Source organism: Epinephelus moara, chromosome 6, assembly GCF_006386435.1.
Source record: "Epinephelus moara isolate mb chromosome 6, YSFRI_EMoa_1.0, whole genome shotgun sequence".
Taxonomy (NCBI): domain Eukaryota; kingdom Metazoa; phylum Chordata; class Actinopteri; order Perciformes; family Serranidae; genus Epinephelus; species Epinephelus moara.
In genome coordinates this window covers 42,879,838-42,895,762 of record NC_065511.1, presented here as the reverse complement: position 1 = coordinate 42,895,762, position 15,925 = coordinate 42,879,838, and the positions used below count along the sequence as shown (strand labels likewise).

Below are 15,925 nucleotides of genomic sequence, written 5' to 3'. Positions count from 1 at the left end.
AATATGTAATAAATAAACTAACCAAAACTATTACTTTATGCAAATATTACAACTTCATACTTGTGTCTATTTTATTTATTTATTTATTTATTGTCTGGTTATGTACGATTACATCTATTACTACAGTTTGTGCTTACTTGTCTCATTTCTTTCATTTGTAATTGTTGGTCATTACTTCCCACTTTATATCTTCCTGAGACCCGAATTTTTGTTTGGTATGAATTTTTTATTTCTACTGGCTATTTGGGATTAGTAGGACCTGATAAGTATAAAAAACTACACACTGTCAACAATGGTTAAGTCCCAGTCTCCTCAAAAGAGATAAAATCCCAATGTCCTTCAGTGAGCTGATGATAAATTCTTCAAATGAGTACTTTCTAATTAACAGCCTTTTAGCTTGTTACTGTTGCTAAATTTGGTAACGTTTGTAGCCATATCAAATTACAAACTTTATTAATCTTAAGTAAGCAAGTTTCAACTATCACATGTGATCAGGTGCCATCTTGTTTTTACATGGATTAGTGTGTTGTGCTCTTACTACCACTAGATGGGACACAAAAGTGTCCACGAACAAGGACAACAGGTCTAAGTTAAGCAGAATGAAGTATACGGTCCAGTAAACCCAAAATGTGATGTCCTCATATGAGGACGCAGGGTCTCAGGAGGATATACAAACTGAATGTGTTGACCACCAAATGCATCGTGTTGAAATTGTTGATACAAAGTTTAAAATAATAATAAAAAGGAAGTATTCAGATCCTGTACTGAAGTAAAAATACTCCTATACTCCAAGTAAAAGTCCTGCATTGAAAATGTTACTTAAATTTAAGTACATCAGGAAAATGTACTTGAAGTATTGCACCACTACACTAACTGGCCAAAAGTATGTAGACACATGACACGGCTCTCCAGGCGAAAGACGAAGCATATTTGTTCCCCATTTAAACATATTTCTCACTTACACACTAAAACACATTATAAAAAACTTAACTGCATTCTGAGAGTATAGTGTGAGATGTAATTGCAGGACGATATCAAACAACACAAATCTGCATTTACAGAGCAGCTCCAGATCTGTAACATGAAGCAGGGACTGAAAAAACTGATTACAGAAATGTTAGAATGAATATAACAAATAATTGACAAATGATTAAACGTGTTTTATAATATCTTCCAGATGAGCAGCAGCTGTTTGAGTTTTTGTTTCAGACATTGTTATTGGACATGTACGTTTTTACACATAATTTAAAGAAAGTATGAATCTAAAAAGAGACAAGTAGGCGAATACTAATTTCAGATTTACAAAATGAGTCTAAAGGATAAATATCTTTACATTCATAGGATTTTGGTACATGAATGAAAACTATGACGTATTTTTGAGGTAACATTTTGTTATTGTTAACTAATAAAGAAAGTATGCAACGCAGTTTTAGCTTCAGTATAAAATTCACCTTACTGTGCTTGAAATAACATAAAAACTATGACAATTATATACTTTAACAATCAATTTATGAATAATTAATATTAACTAAAACCCACACATTTATTTCTTGAAAATGTGTTTATTACATGACAGAATAATACGATGATGAAATCAGAAATTAAATTGCAGCAAATTTCAAAGACAAAGTGAATCTTTACTGTACCTTCATACAGTATTTTGTGTTAGGACATATCTGGATGAAAAACTAATCTATTTTTACAGGCACAGAACAGAGAAATATCATGGAAATATATATATTACAAAAACATTTATTTTCTTCAAAATAATCTCTCCTTGGTCCTGAACATGAAAGTCAATCATCTTGATATAAAAACAGATTTCTGGATTGTCTGACTGACGCGATTGAGAAAATATATCTTTATTTAAAAAGATTCCCACTTGGTTTTCCAGTGTATTTAATCATTATTTATCAATATACTGTCTGACTGTCAGAATGTTGTTCCCACGATTATAAACGTCACTGTAAGGCAAGAGAAAATCAAACATAGAAAATTAAAACCCTCAGATTTCGTCGTCCATCGTTAACTGTTTGGACCCTGAATTAAATCTGATGGTTTCTGTGGTTTTAATCTGTGACGTGTGTTTCTTTTTAACAGATGATCTTTTCTCCATAAAATCAGGTCCCTTCTGTGCGGAAGTCCAACACAAGTGTACATTATCAATGTGTCAAAATTAAGACTCGACATCTCATGATTATGTCACAGTTACATCAAACATCTCATGATTCTGACGCGCTCGCTTCACACTACTACTCAAATTTACAAATTTCAGACTTTGGACACAAAGTGAAAGTAGAAAAATGTGACCACTCTTTAAAAACAATGCAAAAGAACAAAATACTTTTCATCTTTAAACATTTGGAAACATTTCACACACATGAAGAACAGATGGCAGTTGGTTGTTTGTGTTTTTGACTTGCAGTCCGCTTCACTTTCTGGGCATAAAAGTTTAAACATGAGCCGAAAAAAATCAACTTTTCAGAATGTGTTAATGTGACTAAAGGATGAACAAACTCTTTGTGCCTCGGAGGCTGAAGGGATTTTAACTCTTCCAGTGATTGGCTGGCAATCACATCTAAAATATTAAAGGAATATTTCACCCAAATGTGATTATTTTAATTTGATCCTTGAACCCCAGACATGGTGAACTGGATCACCTGGCACAGGCACAAGGGCCCGAAACAACTACAAAGAGGCACACGACGACCACAGAGCGACACAAAATGCCCACAAAGACACACAAAACAACTGCAAAGAGACTCAGAACGACCACAAAGACGTGTAAAACAACTTCAAAGGGACATGACAGGACCTCAAAGAGACATAAAACAACTGCACATAGATTAAAAAAAACACACAACATGGTACAAAAAGAGACAAAGCGACCACAGAGAAACACAAAACGACCTCTCAAATCAAACAGGTCAGCGTGGAGGTCTTGCTCTTATGAAGATGGGTTTGGGGGCCCTTTATAAGTCTGTGCCCAGGGGCCCATTATGATCCTGCATGAAATAGTTTGATGGTTTTTATTCCTTCATTTAAGTGATTAAACCCTGAAACCATTAAAACCATAACCTTGAACAAAGATATTTTGGGTTGGTATAATAACTTAACCATTGACACGTTCGGGTGAAGAATTCCTTTAAACTGTTAAACAGTAAAAAATCCTTTTTATCAAAGAGAGACACCCCAGGTGAAAAGACTTTAACTTACAGATGTCACCATGAAACTTCCCTACATTAAGACAATTATTTTTTGTATGAAAAGTTTTCTGCAATTGCATTTTTAAATATCCAAATAAGATATTATATAATTAAACATGCCAGTTTTGCTAACATTTTCAAGAGCAGAAATCTGAACGACTGCGACACCTACATGTGTGATCTGGATGTTTTCTTTACACTAGTCTGAAACCAGACTCGATACGGGAGCTGAAGAGCCCCAAATCTCAAAACTGACCAGTGCATGAAAATGTTTTCACCTGGTGCGTCTCGCCTGAGGAGAAAAAAAAAAATGAAACAACTAAATTTACGACCAGTAAAATCCAGACGGGATGACAAACAGCTGATTACTTTTCCTCATGTAATGATTCGTAGAAACATTTCCTTCATAAAACATTCACTTAAAACAACACAGAGCGATTAAGATGATTAAAACATTTAAAATAAAAAAACTGTGAACATGATCAAATAGATTATGAAGTCAAAACCAATACAAGCTTGAGAATATAAAACAATATCAAAACCATATATTTCAGCCTTTAGAAACAAGAAACAGGAAACAGGCGAAATAAAAACACACAGAGCCGTCTCGGTCACGAGGCTGCTTCAGATTAAAGGTCTGACAGAGAACAATTCAGGAACGAAGCTGGAAACAAAGTGGTGGAATAATAAAGTGGTCCACAGGGAGGTCAGAGGTCAGAGGTCAGATGTTTATCCACCTCGTCAGAGTGAACCAGGTGCTTTTGGCTCTCAGGGAGGTTTTGGTGATGTTTGTGTGCTGAATGTTTGTAGTCTGAAAACTCAACAAAGAAAATCATCTCAGGTGTGTTCGGCTGAACGTCTCGTCTCTACGAACACGATCCAGATTTAGGGTGCGTTCGAAATCTCATACTTTTCTTTGTATTTTCAGTCGGTGCTGCAGCTGCGCGTCAGAAGAACGTACTGTTCGCACACAATCAGGATGCACTATTTAATTTATAACTTTGCAGATATATATCCACCACAGTAACATTAAATCTGCATTTCTCTGTCGTTATTTTCATGTTTATGTCATTTTTTCTTTTTTACTATTTGGATTTTATGCAGTTTTATGTGTACAAATAAAAAAATGTAATAAAAAAGACTGTGTATATAATCTATAACAGCAGGGCATAAAATAATCAAGCACGTGGCATAAATCAGCCTTGACTCAAGAGGAATGTGATGTAATGATCTGCTCATTGTCATCTGACATTGCCACACGATGGAAAGGTTCCAGCAGGATTAAGGCTTTATATATCTGGGGCACCTATATCTCATTATTTCAGGAACTTCGTTATCTTGAGATCTCTCTCATGACCAAAGTAACTTGTTAACACGAGGAAAACAGAAATGAAGTGTTTGAATCTTTGGCCGTTCAGGTCTTTTTGTGACATATGGAAGCCCCAAAGTGTCAGAACTGAATCTGTCAAAACACAGTGAATCTCAGGATTTATTTCAGTTAGTTTTACTGGATTTTGGATAAAAAAAAGAGTCTCCTTTCTTGTAATGATGAAAATTTTGATGCATGTTAAGAAACTCTGCAGCACTGATTTGAGCAGCAGAAAAAAAAAACCCTCCGCACAGGTCCAGAGGAGAGGATGTTAAATCAAACAGCTCCACCTGCTGGTCTGTATAGAAATTAGATGTAATGTTTGACTGTTCATCATCAGATTCTAGTTGAAGCAATAATCTGTTTTATTTCAGATTATTACTTATAATCAGAAACGACTTGTTGCTGCTGTTTGAGGCTGGTTATAGAGATACTTTAAAAGTTTCTTAAAATCATTATAAAGACACATTTTCTTTGTTGAGCAGAGTTCCTTCATTTCAGCACAAACTATAAAAACTGTCGAAATCTGTCTTTTTTTTGAGGCGTCAGGGCCCGAACAGAAAAAAATTAATACCACACAGTAGTGTTTCCGACACCACAGTGATCTCTCCTCATCTGATTGTTTCATTTAAAAGATTTTTGTGGTCTGAGGAGGTTAATGCGTGCTGAGGAGGTTAATGCGTGCAATGTGATTTGTTTTTCCTTTCTGATCATTCGTGACCCCTCAGATTAATCTTGGACCCCACAGAGCGTCCTGACCCACAGGTTGGGAACCAGTGACTTACATCAAAAACTGTTCAGTGAATTGAGAAAATTTTATGACATAGAATTTGATTTTTGTGGACAATTTAAACAAAATGTGTTTCAAGGCAAGTTTCGACAAAGACAATTTTAAATTCAAGATATTTAAAAGTATACTACGCAGGATTTTGCTAAAAAACAATGTATAGACTCAGATTACAGAAATAATCCCTCTTAAAGTGGATTTATACTTCTGCATCAGCTCTATGCAGAGCCGTCGCCATTGTGAGCATTTATACTTGTACGGTGGTGTGTCTATGTCACTCTGCAGTTACACCTCCAGACACTGGTCGGCGACAATTTCAAACACAAGTACACAAATCAGCTTCACTATAACTCACAAGACAAAACACTTGTCTTTATCTGGACACATTTTCCCCACAAATACAACATGCTGTTATTAGCACAAGCCTATGGCATTTTACATTGTATAAATTAGCCTAGCGGCGATTTCCTTTGCTATGTACGTCTACATCGTAAGTGTAAATCTCTCTTAAATCAGCACTTATGACCCACTCTACGGCAGAATTTATATTTCTGCATTGAACTGAAGCTGTAACCTACGCTGTAGCCTGACGTGCACCTCCCCAGAAATGTAACTACACGTCACAGTGACGCAGACCTCCTGTCTGTCTCTGTAAGCTGAAACCATTCCCCTCAGTGGAAACAATCTTTGATTTACTTTAATTTCACAGATAAGAAACAATAAATTGTGAAGACAATAAAGCCTCCACTAAAATAGTATTTTAAGTCTTGTGTGTGATTTATCCTGGCTTCATATGAGCAGAGGAAATCTCTGCTAGCTGCTAGGCTAACTTATACAATGTAAAATGCCATAGGCTTGTGCTAATAACATTAGCATGTTGTATTTGTTTGGAACATTTGTCCAGAGAAAGACAAGTGTTTGTCTGTGAATGCTGCGAGTTATAGTGAAGCTGATTTGCGTTTGAAACTGTCTCTATTAAGCCATGTTTAATGTGTGTATAATGTGTGTTTTTTAAAAAAAACGTAGCGACCAGGTGCCAGACAGTACGCAGCAGGCATCCAAGAGAAACAGCCCCGAAAACGAACAAACAAATAAAAAAGCAAATATTGCCACGCAGAACACTAAACAGGAAGAATCTCTGGTTGACTTTTACTTTTGCTGGCGAGCATGTTCAGCCAACAATCCTGCACAGTATACCTTTAATAATAAAAAAGAAAAGCCATATATTGATTAAATTCATTGTGTTGTTTAAAGAAATAAACTGTAGGGTAGAAGCAGGGTGGAGGTTTCTGGCACAGCTTCATCTACTTCCAAGGTGCATGAAGAAGGGAAACAAATCTGAAGACGTCAAAACTCCAGCAACACGTGTCGTGTACTGAACAACATTATTGTGACACAACGAGCAGAGACGCGTCCGTGTTGTTATGAAGTTGTTGTCTAGTTCTACTACAGGTGTTGCTGGAGTGTCGACCTCTGATAAAAATAGACTTTACAGTATTTAGTGGTTCTGTGGTTTAGTGTCTCTCTTCTTCTTTCAAAAAGGTTTTTAACAAACAGGAAGAGACGTCTACTTCCTGTTTGTTAAATTAAACACAGAACACACCTGCTGGTTTTAAAAAACTGACGGACGCTCTGCGCTGCGATCGATTCATTATTGGAGCATTGATTATGTTGATGATTGCAGCACAGAGCGTCCTGAGCGATGAACGAGTTTAAAATGACTTTCAAAATGGCCGCTCCACCTCCTGTCGCCACGGTAAAAGAATAGTGCGTAAAATCATGTGACCTCTGCGTAACAAACGCATGAACATAGAAACAGACTTATTCTCCAGCGTTGAGTTTCTCCGTCTCAGGCTGAGCCTCCACTATCGCCGGGCCGCCGTTACTGGGCTGCTGCTTTGCGTCTTTCTTAAAGGGAATCCCACGATCCTTCACGAACCAGCCGAGGTCAATGATAAACATCACTGACGCCAAGAAGCCAAACACCTGCAGGAGGAGATGGAGCCATAAATTATATTTTAAAAAATCTGAGAGAAAGTTAACTTTAATTATCAAGTAGGAAAGGAAGGAAGGGGGGAGGGAAGGAAGGAGGAGACAGAAAATAAGGAGGTAGAGGAGGAAATAAGGACGTAAAAAAGAAACGGAGGAGGTATGAAAGGAAAGCAGGAGGTGAAGGAGGACAGTTGGAAGTAATAAAGGAAAGAAGGAGGTAGAGGAGGAAAGAAGGAGGTAACAAAGGAGAGCAGTGTGAGTTTGATGTTTCCTCACCACAGCACTTCTCTCCATCGTCGTGCTTCCGTTGTCTGAAGCAAAAACAACGGAGGCGATGAGGAACAACGCAGCGATGACAGCGGTGTACACGAAGTCCTGCCAAACAGAAGAAGATGATGATGAAGATGATGAAGATGATTAGTTGAGGACTTTGTCTCGTGTTCACTTTAAAGGAAAACATGCTGATTCACTTCCCTCTCACGTCTGTACAGTGAATATGAAGCTACAGGCAGCAGCTGGTTAGCTTAGCTTAGCATAAAGACTGGAAACAGATGGGAACAGTTAGCCTGTGGATCTGTTCAGAGGAGACAACATCCACCTGCCAGCTCCTCCAGAGCTAACAGGCTACATGTGCTTTGTTTAACACACACGCACACACACACACACACACACACACACACACACACACACACACACAGAAATCATCTTTGTAGGGATCAAACTGTCATTGTGTTTTCTATGTTTTTCCCTTTAATCTAATCCAGTGATCGTGGATCAGGAATCAGAATCAAGGTGACAGGTTGTATAAAATAATGTGTGTGTCATGTCTCCAGCAGTGTGTGACAGGTTTAAGGGCTGATTTACGAGCACAAACTTACTGATCATCATTTGAAAAGCTCAACATCTCTCTATTTATGCTCTCGTTTAATCTCTGTCAGAGAAAACTGATCTGAGTTCAGACCCACGTGAAAGATCTGAGTACTTCTTTCACCTCTGCTGCCCGTTACCTGTGGCTATTTAAAAAAGTACTGCCTGTGGGGGGCAGCACTGCGCCTCACAGGTTACAACCTGCCGGAAATCGGTTAGTAGAAGAAGAATAACGGAAGTTGCTGACTGTTAAGCGAACGTCCTCCCTTCATTACACAGCCTGTGATTACATGACAAACAAACAAATATTTCACCGCTACAGTACAATGTAAGTTATTTTTTTACATTTCACACTTGTTCAGTTGTTTGTGGATCGTTCGGCGCTGCCCCGATGCCGTGGAGGTGTTGTGTTCCCGGGTGTAAAGGCTACGACGAGGCGAAGTCTATGGGGGTTATTTTCCACGGTTTACCAACCAGAGACCCGCAGCGCTGTAAAATATGGCTGAAGGCGATACAGAACCCAAGGTTTGATGAAAACACCCCGGTGTCTAAATACAGCGGGGTAAGAGTGTGCAGTCTGCACTTCCAGCCGGAGGACTACGAAGAGGACTTCCGAGCTAAGATACTGAACATCGCGCCCAAGCCGGTGTTGAAGAGCGGCGCTGTGCCGTCAGTGTTCCCCGGGAGACAGCACGGTGAGCCGGGCAGCGCTGACACATCTCCGCCGGCTCCAAAGAGAACCAGAACTCAGGTAAATACTCATTATAGGTAACACTGACTGTAGTTAGTCAAGTCCAGGTGTCTTTTATTCTTCCGTCCGTGTCAGCAGCAACACATTTGACTTTAATAATGAAGGTTTAACCTGTCAGTGAATTTAACAGAGGCGGATTCAATTAATTGGGGGGACGGGGGCCCCCTTTTACCTGCCTTGAAGGATAACTTAGATATTTCAACCTGAACCCTGTTTCCCCATGACTTTGTTGGGAACAACAAGCTTTGATACTGGTCCAGTAATTGTGTGAGAGGGCTGCAGCAAACCACAGCAAAACTGGCTTCAATGTGTAACCACATGGGGCAACTGTGCATCGTTAATATATGTCCATTAAAAGTGTTTGTTTTTGCCACTGACAGGCTCAGATTGTTATTATAAGTGTCTGACAACATTAGGGTTGGGTCGGTTCTCGGTAATACCAATTTGGTTCGGTAGTCCGTCTTGGACCGAGGTTTTTTTTTTTTAGACCGACCAGACCGCATACGTCATTTTACAGCCTGTGTCTGCCTCTTCGCCAAGCACACAGCGAGCAGGAGAGAGAGGGGGGTGGGGGTGGGGCGGGGACTGAGCTAGGGGGTACGAGTGTGCATGCGCCAAGGCCTCTACTGTAGCCTGGAGTTTGTTTAATAGTGACGGGGAATCGATAATGGCGGACAATTTAGTCTCGAAGAAATCTAAGAATGCGCCAATATGGCAACACTTTGGCTTTGAGCCAGACGAAGGAGGCAACCCTTGTTTGCACGAGTAAGCTAAACCTGCAAATTTATTTGTAAGGAATAAAAGAAACAACATGTTACTGTCACTCTGTGGTCCTATGGTCGTTTTGTATTTTAAATTAGTCAATTCTGCCCCCAAGTGGCGAAAATCCGGTATTACCGACTTGATGCAGTTTTTCACAAAAACCTGACCTTTTTTTTTTTTTCTCATACCAACCCAACCCTAGACAACATTATGGAAAGGACCCATGCAGAGATAGACTTTTCAGACAGGGACTAAGATCTTTTTGTGTAACCAGAAACAGCCTTAAAAATCACTATTGCCAAACCCACCAGATTCTATTTAAATAAACAGTACTTTTATCATCGTAAGACAAACTTCATTCAAAGTCAACAGAAGCAAAATACAACAAAAAAAAAAAGGCTGTCTTGGTTCGTCTTTCCACTGCTCGAACAATCACCAACTCTGATTTGGTTCAAATAAACCCTTAATTTCCCCAGGTGGAGGTGAAAATGTGCTGACGCTTTCCACGCTTAAATTCCTCTTAATTTAAAAGGAGTCTGGTTGGTTTGGTGATGGCGATTTTGGGGCTGTTTGTAGCTTACTCTTTATGGAAAGGACACATGCAGAGATAGACCTTTTTGTCAAAGAGCAAGATCCTTTTTGCTAAACTATAGACAGCCCCAAAACCGCCATCACCAAACCAACCAGACTCCATTTAAATTAAGAGTAATTTAAGCGTGTATAGAGGCAGCATATTTTCACATCTAACTGGGGGAATTAAGGGTTAATTTGAACCATACCAGAGCTGGTGATTGTTTGAGCAGTGGAATAAATGAATGATAAAAGTACTGTTGGTTTGAATAGAGTCCAGTGGGTTTTGGCAATAATGATTTTTACAGTTGTTTCTGGTGACACAAAAAGGAGCTTAGTCCTTGACAAAAAGGTCTTACCCTGTAGGGATCCTTTCCATAACGTTGTCAGACACTTATAATAACCATCTGAGCCTGTCAGTGGCAAAAACAAACATTTTCACTGGACGTACATTGACGGTGCACACTTGCCCCGTGTGGTTTCAAAGCAGCCGATTTTGCTGTTGCCAGCTGCAGCTGCTTCACTGGACTGATTTCAAAAACTTTTCTTGATTAGTCACTTAGACACAAAAATATGGAGGAAAAAAAGGCCCAGGTTGAAAAATACTTAAGTTATCCTTTCAGGCTCATTACTACTTCCTTTTATGTTGAGAACTGCCTTCATACTTGCATATACATTTCTTTGTCATCTCTATCTCTCATCTCCATGATCTGGTTCTGTTGTTGGCAGGTGGCCGGTGGAGCTGCAGGGAGCTCCTCTCAGTCTCCTCCAGCAGCAGCGTCCGACGAAAGCTTCTGCATCGTGGTGTCAGTCGACCCTCGTGACGACAGCTTCCACTCAGAACCAGAGTTCAACTCAGCGACAACATCTGACGAGTCCGACGAAGACGCCGACAAGGACTGCATTATTGTTTATAACCGCAGCCTGATGGAGCTGTTCAGGAGGTGTCAGACATGCGGAGAACCCATCGTAGAGAAGGAGGTGTTCCACTCAGGTGCACAGATGAGGGTGAAGTGGAGCTGTCATGGCGGACACTCCGGTGTGTGGAAGTCCTCTCCTCACCTGAGAGACATACTTCCATAAACCGCAGCTGCTCACTGCTGCTGCCGTTCTGTTCACTGGACCAGCGTTTGATATGAGGAGGAGACTTTTTAATAATCAGAAACACTGAGCCTGAGACGGCGACTGCTGAACCACATCTGCTGATCCAGCTGTGCTCAGGGCTGCACCACACCTTCATGTTCGACCCCACAAAGGAAACAAAGTGGTGCAGGTCAGCTGTTTGTGTTCATGTGAAATTCTTTTAGACATTATTCCAGTTCTGCATAAAGCTGTCTGTCAGTCTGTATTTCCTCCTAAGAATTCGTATTAATGTGTTTTTGGTGACAGAATCCATCTGTTCTGTTGCTGTGGAGACAATCAGCTTCATAAGAGGACGACCTGAGCTTTGGGACCATGGAGCTGACATGGCTACTCTGACATACAGCGCATCATGAGCACCACCCCGACATACAGCAAGAAAGGGTCAGTATCATTTTCAACAGATACAAAGGAAGACTTCAGAGGTAGAAGTCTCTGCTTCATCCTGAAGCAGAAACATGTGACAATGAACTTCCCTCATCAAACCCTGTCCTGGTTACTCAGACAGGAAGTCCAATTCCAAGAAACTCTGCCCAGAAACAGTTTGTAATACTCAGAGGATTTCGTAACTCTGGAAGGTTTTCACAGTAACAGCTATTTTATCTTTCGACACGATTACCTTCATTAATTTTTCCATAACCGCTTATCCTGTTAGGGGTCATGAGGGGGTGGAGCCTATCCCAGCTGGAATTGGGTGAGAGGCAGGGTTCACCCTGGACAGGTCACCAGACTATCACAGGGCTGACACATAGAGACAGACAACCATTCACACTCACATTCACACCTACGGACAATTTAGAGTTATCAATTAACCTGCATGTCTTTGGACTGTGGGAGGAAGCTGGAGCACCTGGAGGAAACCCACACTGACACAGGGAGAACATGCAGACTCTGCACAGAGGGACTCCCCCACACCGGGTTCGAACCAGGAACCCTCGTGTTGTGAGGCAACAATGCTGCTGAAGCAGAAACACGACAATGAGCCTCCCTCATCAAACCCTGTCCTGGTTACTTAGACTCAGAGAATAGAACATCCAGGAAGTCCAGTTCCAAGAAACTCTGCCCAGAAACAGTTTGCAATACTCAGAAAGGATTTCATAACTCTGAAAGTTTTCACAGTAACAGCTATTTCATCTTTCAACATGATGACCTCTGGGTAAAAAGTAAAAATCCAGCATTCACACATATCATAAAGTAAACTACCAGGAATCTGAGCTTGTTAGCAATGTACCTGACTCAGTTCTGCTGATCGACACATTCAGGTGATGCCGTAAATGAAATGTTAGCTCTAAAGGCTGAACCTGCGGTGGGTTATATTTTACAGATAAAGTCAATAAAGGGTCTATAAAGTTGTTAAATCCAGTGAGAAAGTCAAAAAGTTGGCAAACACTGCGAGTACAAGACAAAACGTGAGCATTTTTGTGAAGACAGTGCGGTGCAGCAATTGTTTCATCCCGATCATCTTGTCATCATAGTCGTTGGAAGCCGAAATCATAATTGAAAAAAAAAAAAAAAAGTTCGATTAATGTGAGCATGTGCAGAACAACAGACACAGAGAGCTTCACAGCAGCTGGATGAAAATACAGAATTCCACCTGATGTCTGACCGAAACTGAAATTAACAAGCTGGTTTCTGCTGCTCAACATTTGACTGTTCAGGCACGTTCAGAGTGTGAGGAGAGAAACTGATCAAACAAGCAGCTCCTTAGTTCCAATCAGACAGATGTGCTTCAGGAATAAAGTCAGGAACAAAGCAGAACCTGATTACTGACCTCTCTGTGTGTGTGTGTGTGTGTGTGTGTGTGTGTATTACAGTAACCAGGCAACTGCTTTGCATGTGAACACATCCTCTGAATAACCGTGACAGGGTGTAACATCACACTCTTGAAAGTGAGACAGTCGAGCATCTTTAATTTGCGAGTACACACCTTTGTTACTTCCTCCTTTTAAAGCCGTGGTTTCACACTTCTTTAATATATAAGAGTTACGTGCTGGACAGGGAGAGTTGTTGTTATCAATATATGAGATTAATGATCTCCCAAATCTTTGTCTTTTTTTTGTAGGTGAGCCATTTCTTACAGAGGAGAAGATTCAGGTCATGGATAATAAACCTGTGAAGCTCAATCATTCAGCAGGAGCGGGTGTGTTTGGTGCTGAAGCTGCAGCACTGAGACGTGGACACAATAACAGAGACAGCTTCACCGCACACTGTGGCTGCTCAGAGAGCGGCTCTGACTCTGGTCGTTATGACGGACCAAACAGACTGTCAGCACATCACAGACATGTTCATGCTGCATCATGAGCATGACTGGAGAATACTTTTTGTAAACATAATCTGGTGTTTTTTATAATGGTTCCTGAACATAGTTTTAATATTCAAACACAGGTGATGACGTGCAGATAAAGCTGGGTGTAACTGACATCACTGCAATAAAGAGTCAGTGTGAATGTGTGATTGTGTCCGTATGTGTCACTCAGTGAGAAGGTCCCATATGATGCAGTGTGTGCATCGTTTATCACTGTGTTATGATCTGACAATTGAGACAACTCTGCCCCCTGAACACCAGAGGCCTGTGCTACAAAACCAGATCAGCGTACCCAGGATATCTTCTTGTTATCTGGTTTGACTAACCCGTCACACTGGCCATCTGGATAAGCGATAACACAAAGCTGGTTATCAACTAGTTCAGTCAAGTCTGGGTTTTCATATCAGCCATGAGCACTCTCATGTGAAAGAGGCGGGGTGTTAATTACAAGCAACATCATCAGAACCATAAATGAAGGAGGCTGCTTCATATCATATGAGATGAAACTGTGCTGAAAGTGTCTGAGACTACAAGACAGTAAAACGTCAGAGGTGTGGGATGTACAGAGAACTGTATGATAAAGAATAGGACACGCACATCCCCGAAGCCCACTGGGTTGGGTGCTGGATCACAAAGTATGAAAAGAGAACTATCACTGGATTTCTGTGATACCAAATAACCAGAGCAGCCGTTTCCAGTCTTTATGCTAAGCTAAGCTAACCAGCTGCAGCTTCATGTTACTGTACAGACATGAGAGTGGTGTCAGCCTGAACTTCTGACTCTCAGAGAGGAAGAGAACATAAATATATTTCCCAAAATTCCAAACTATTCCATTAACAAAGGAACAGATAAAAAGCTCGGTCCGTGACAGAGGCAGGCAGGTGGAGTTTATATGGAGGAGTGATGGGATCAGGGTGGTGACCCTCCGCTCTTACCAGGGTGGGCCAGCAGGTGATGCCTGTCCTGATGTGCAGCGTGGTGGAGAGGAGGATGAGGAGCAGCAGGGTGAAGAGGAAAGCTGTGCAGCTGACAAACTCAAAGAAGTAGAGGGCGCCACAGCTGACGCAGCTGTTCACCACCTCCTCCATGATGAAGGCCACGAAGGACAGCAGCTGACGGAGAGAGACGGGAGACACCTGGTTAGTGTTTGTGTAAACTTTATTTAAGCAGGATTTAAAACCACAGCCTGTTACAAGTTACAGAGTTACATCTATCTATCTATCCAACACAATTGTTAGTTGCAGTCCTAATTATCAGATTGTTTCAGGCTATGACACACACACACACACACACACACACACACACACACACACACACACACAGAGATTTTGGGGGTTATGCAGGGGACACTTCCCCCTCAATATTCAGAACATGTGCATTTGTCTCCCTCCAATAAAACATAGTAGCAGAGGACTTCCACATGATTGAATTGATGCATAAAAATTATAAAAGGAAATTAAGTTTTTGCCATATTAAAACTTCCTGAGTGTGAGTCCCACACCTCCAGTTTCATATGTGCAGTGCTGCCCCATTAAAGTTGACACATGTCTGCAAGTTCATGTCAGTAAAGAAATGTCAAAGATGTGTTTAAGGTCAGTTAGACACAGTTTGTCCACCAGAGGACGCCGACAGGTTGATGTTTACACTGGAAAATGTCTCTGGGTGAAAGGTCACTGTTGTCTGATAAAACATAATTAAAAGATCCTCATCAAAAACATTTAGGATTAAATAATGGAAATCAGCCGACACAGCGTCGTCAGATTTTGTAAAACAGAGCAGTTTGGATCCATTTATGATTCTTACAACATTAAAACCTGAGATCTTAAAGATGAAATCCAACATGTCAGTCCTCAGAGACATCAATGATCCTGTTTATGTGACACGTAAACAAAACACTTCTCATTGAATCATCACACACCTGCAACACACACACACACACCAGCCACTTTATTAGGTACACCTGTTCAACTGCTCATTAACAAATATCTAATCAGCCAATCAGGTGTCAGCAGCTCATTAACATTTAGTCATGTAGACATGGTGAAGACGAGCTGCTGAAGTTCAAACGGAGCATCAGAATGATGAAGAAAGGTGATTGAAGTGACTTTGAACGTGGCATGGTTGTTGGTGCCAGACGGGCTGGTCTGAGTATTTACTGGGATTTTCAGCACAACCA

The 15,925-nt window shown here is 40.7% G+C and overlaps 2 protein-coding genes across 2 annotated transcripts in view; one reads left to right on the top strand and one right to left on the bottom strand.

The window, feature by feature from the left end:
- Nucleotides 1-1,542: 1,542 nt before the first annotated feature.
- The window catches only part of cmtm6 (CKLF-like MARVEL transmembrane domain containing 6), a 29,356-nt gene continuing 14,973 nt past the window's right edge, over nucleotides 1,543-15,925 (bottom strand). Inside the window, exons 3-5 of the mRNA XM_050046379.1 lie at nucleotides 14,685-14,861; nucleotides 7,631-7,729; nucleotides 1,543-7,348 (exon numbers count right to left, since the gene is read on the bottom strand). Coding sequence (XP_049902336.1) covers nucleotides 7,184-7,348; nucleotides 7,631-7,729; nucleotides 14,685-14,861 — 441 coding nt within the window. The 3' untranslated portion in view covers nucleotides 1,543-7,183. The remainder of the gene's footprint in view (nucleotides 7,349-7,630; nucleotides 7,730-14,684; nucleotides 14,862-15,925) is intronic.
- Nucleotides 8,433-13,896, top strand: LOC126391527 (uncharacterized). Its single transcript, XM_050046375.1, has 4 exons — nucleotides 8,433-8,972; nucleotides 11,034-11,577; nucleotides 11,694-11,828; nucleotides 13,507-13,896. Exons 1-2 carry the CDS (start codon nucleotides 8,613-8,615, stop codon nucleotides 11,385-11,387), a joined length of 714 nt encoding a protein of 237 aa, XP_049902332.1. The 5' UTR covers nucleotides 8,433-8,612; the 3' UTR covers nucleotides 11,388-11,577; nucleotides 11,694-11,828; nucleotides 13,507-13,896.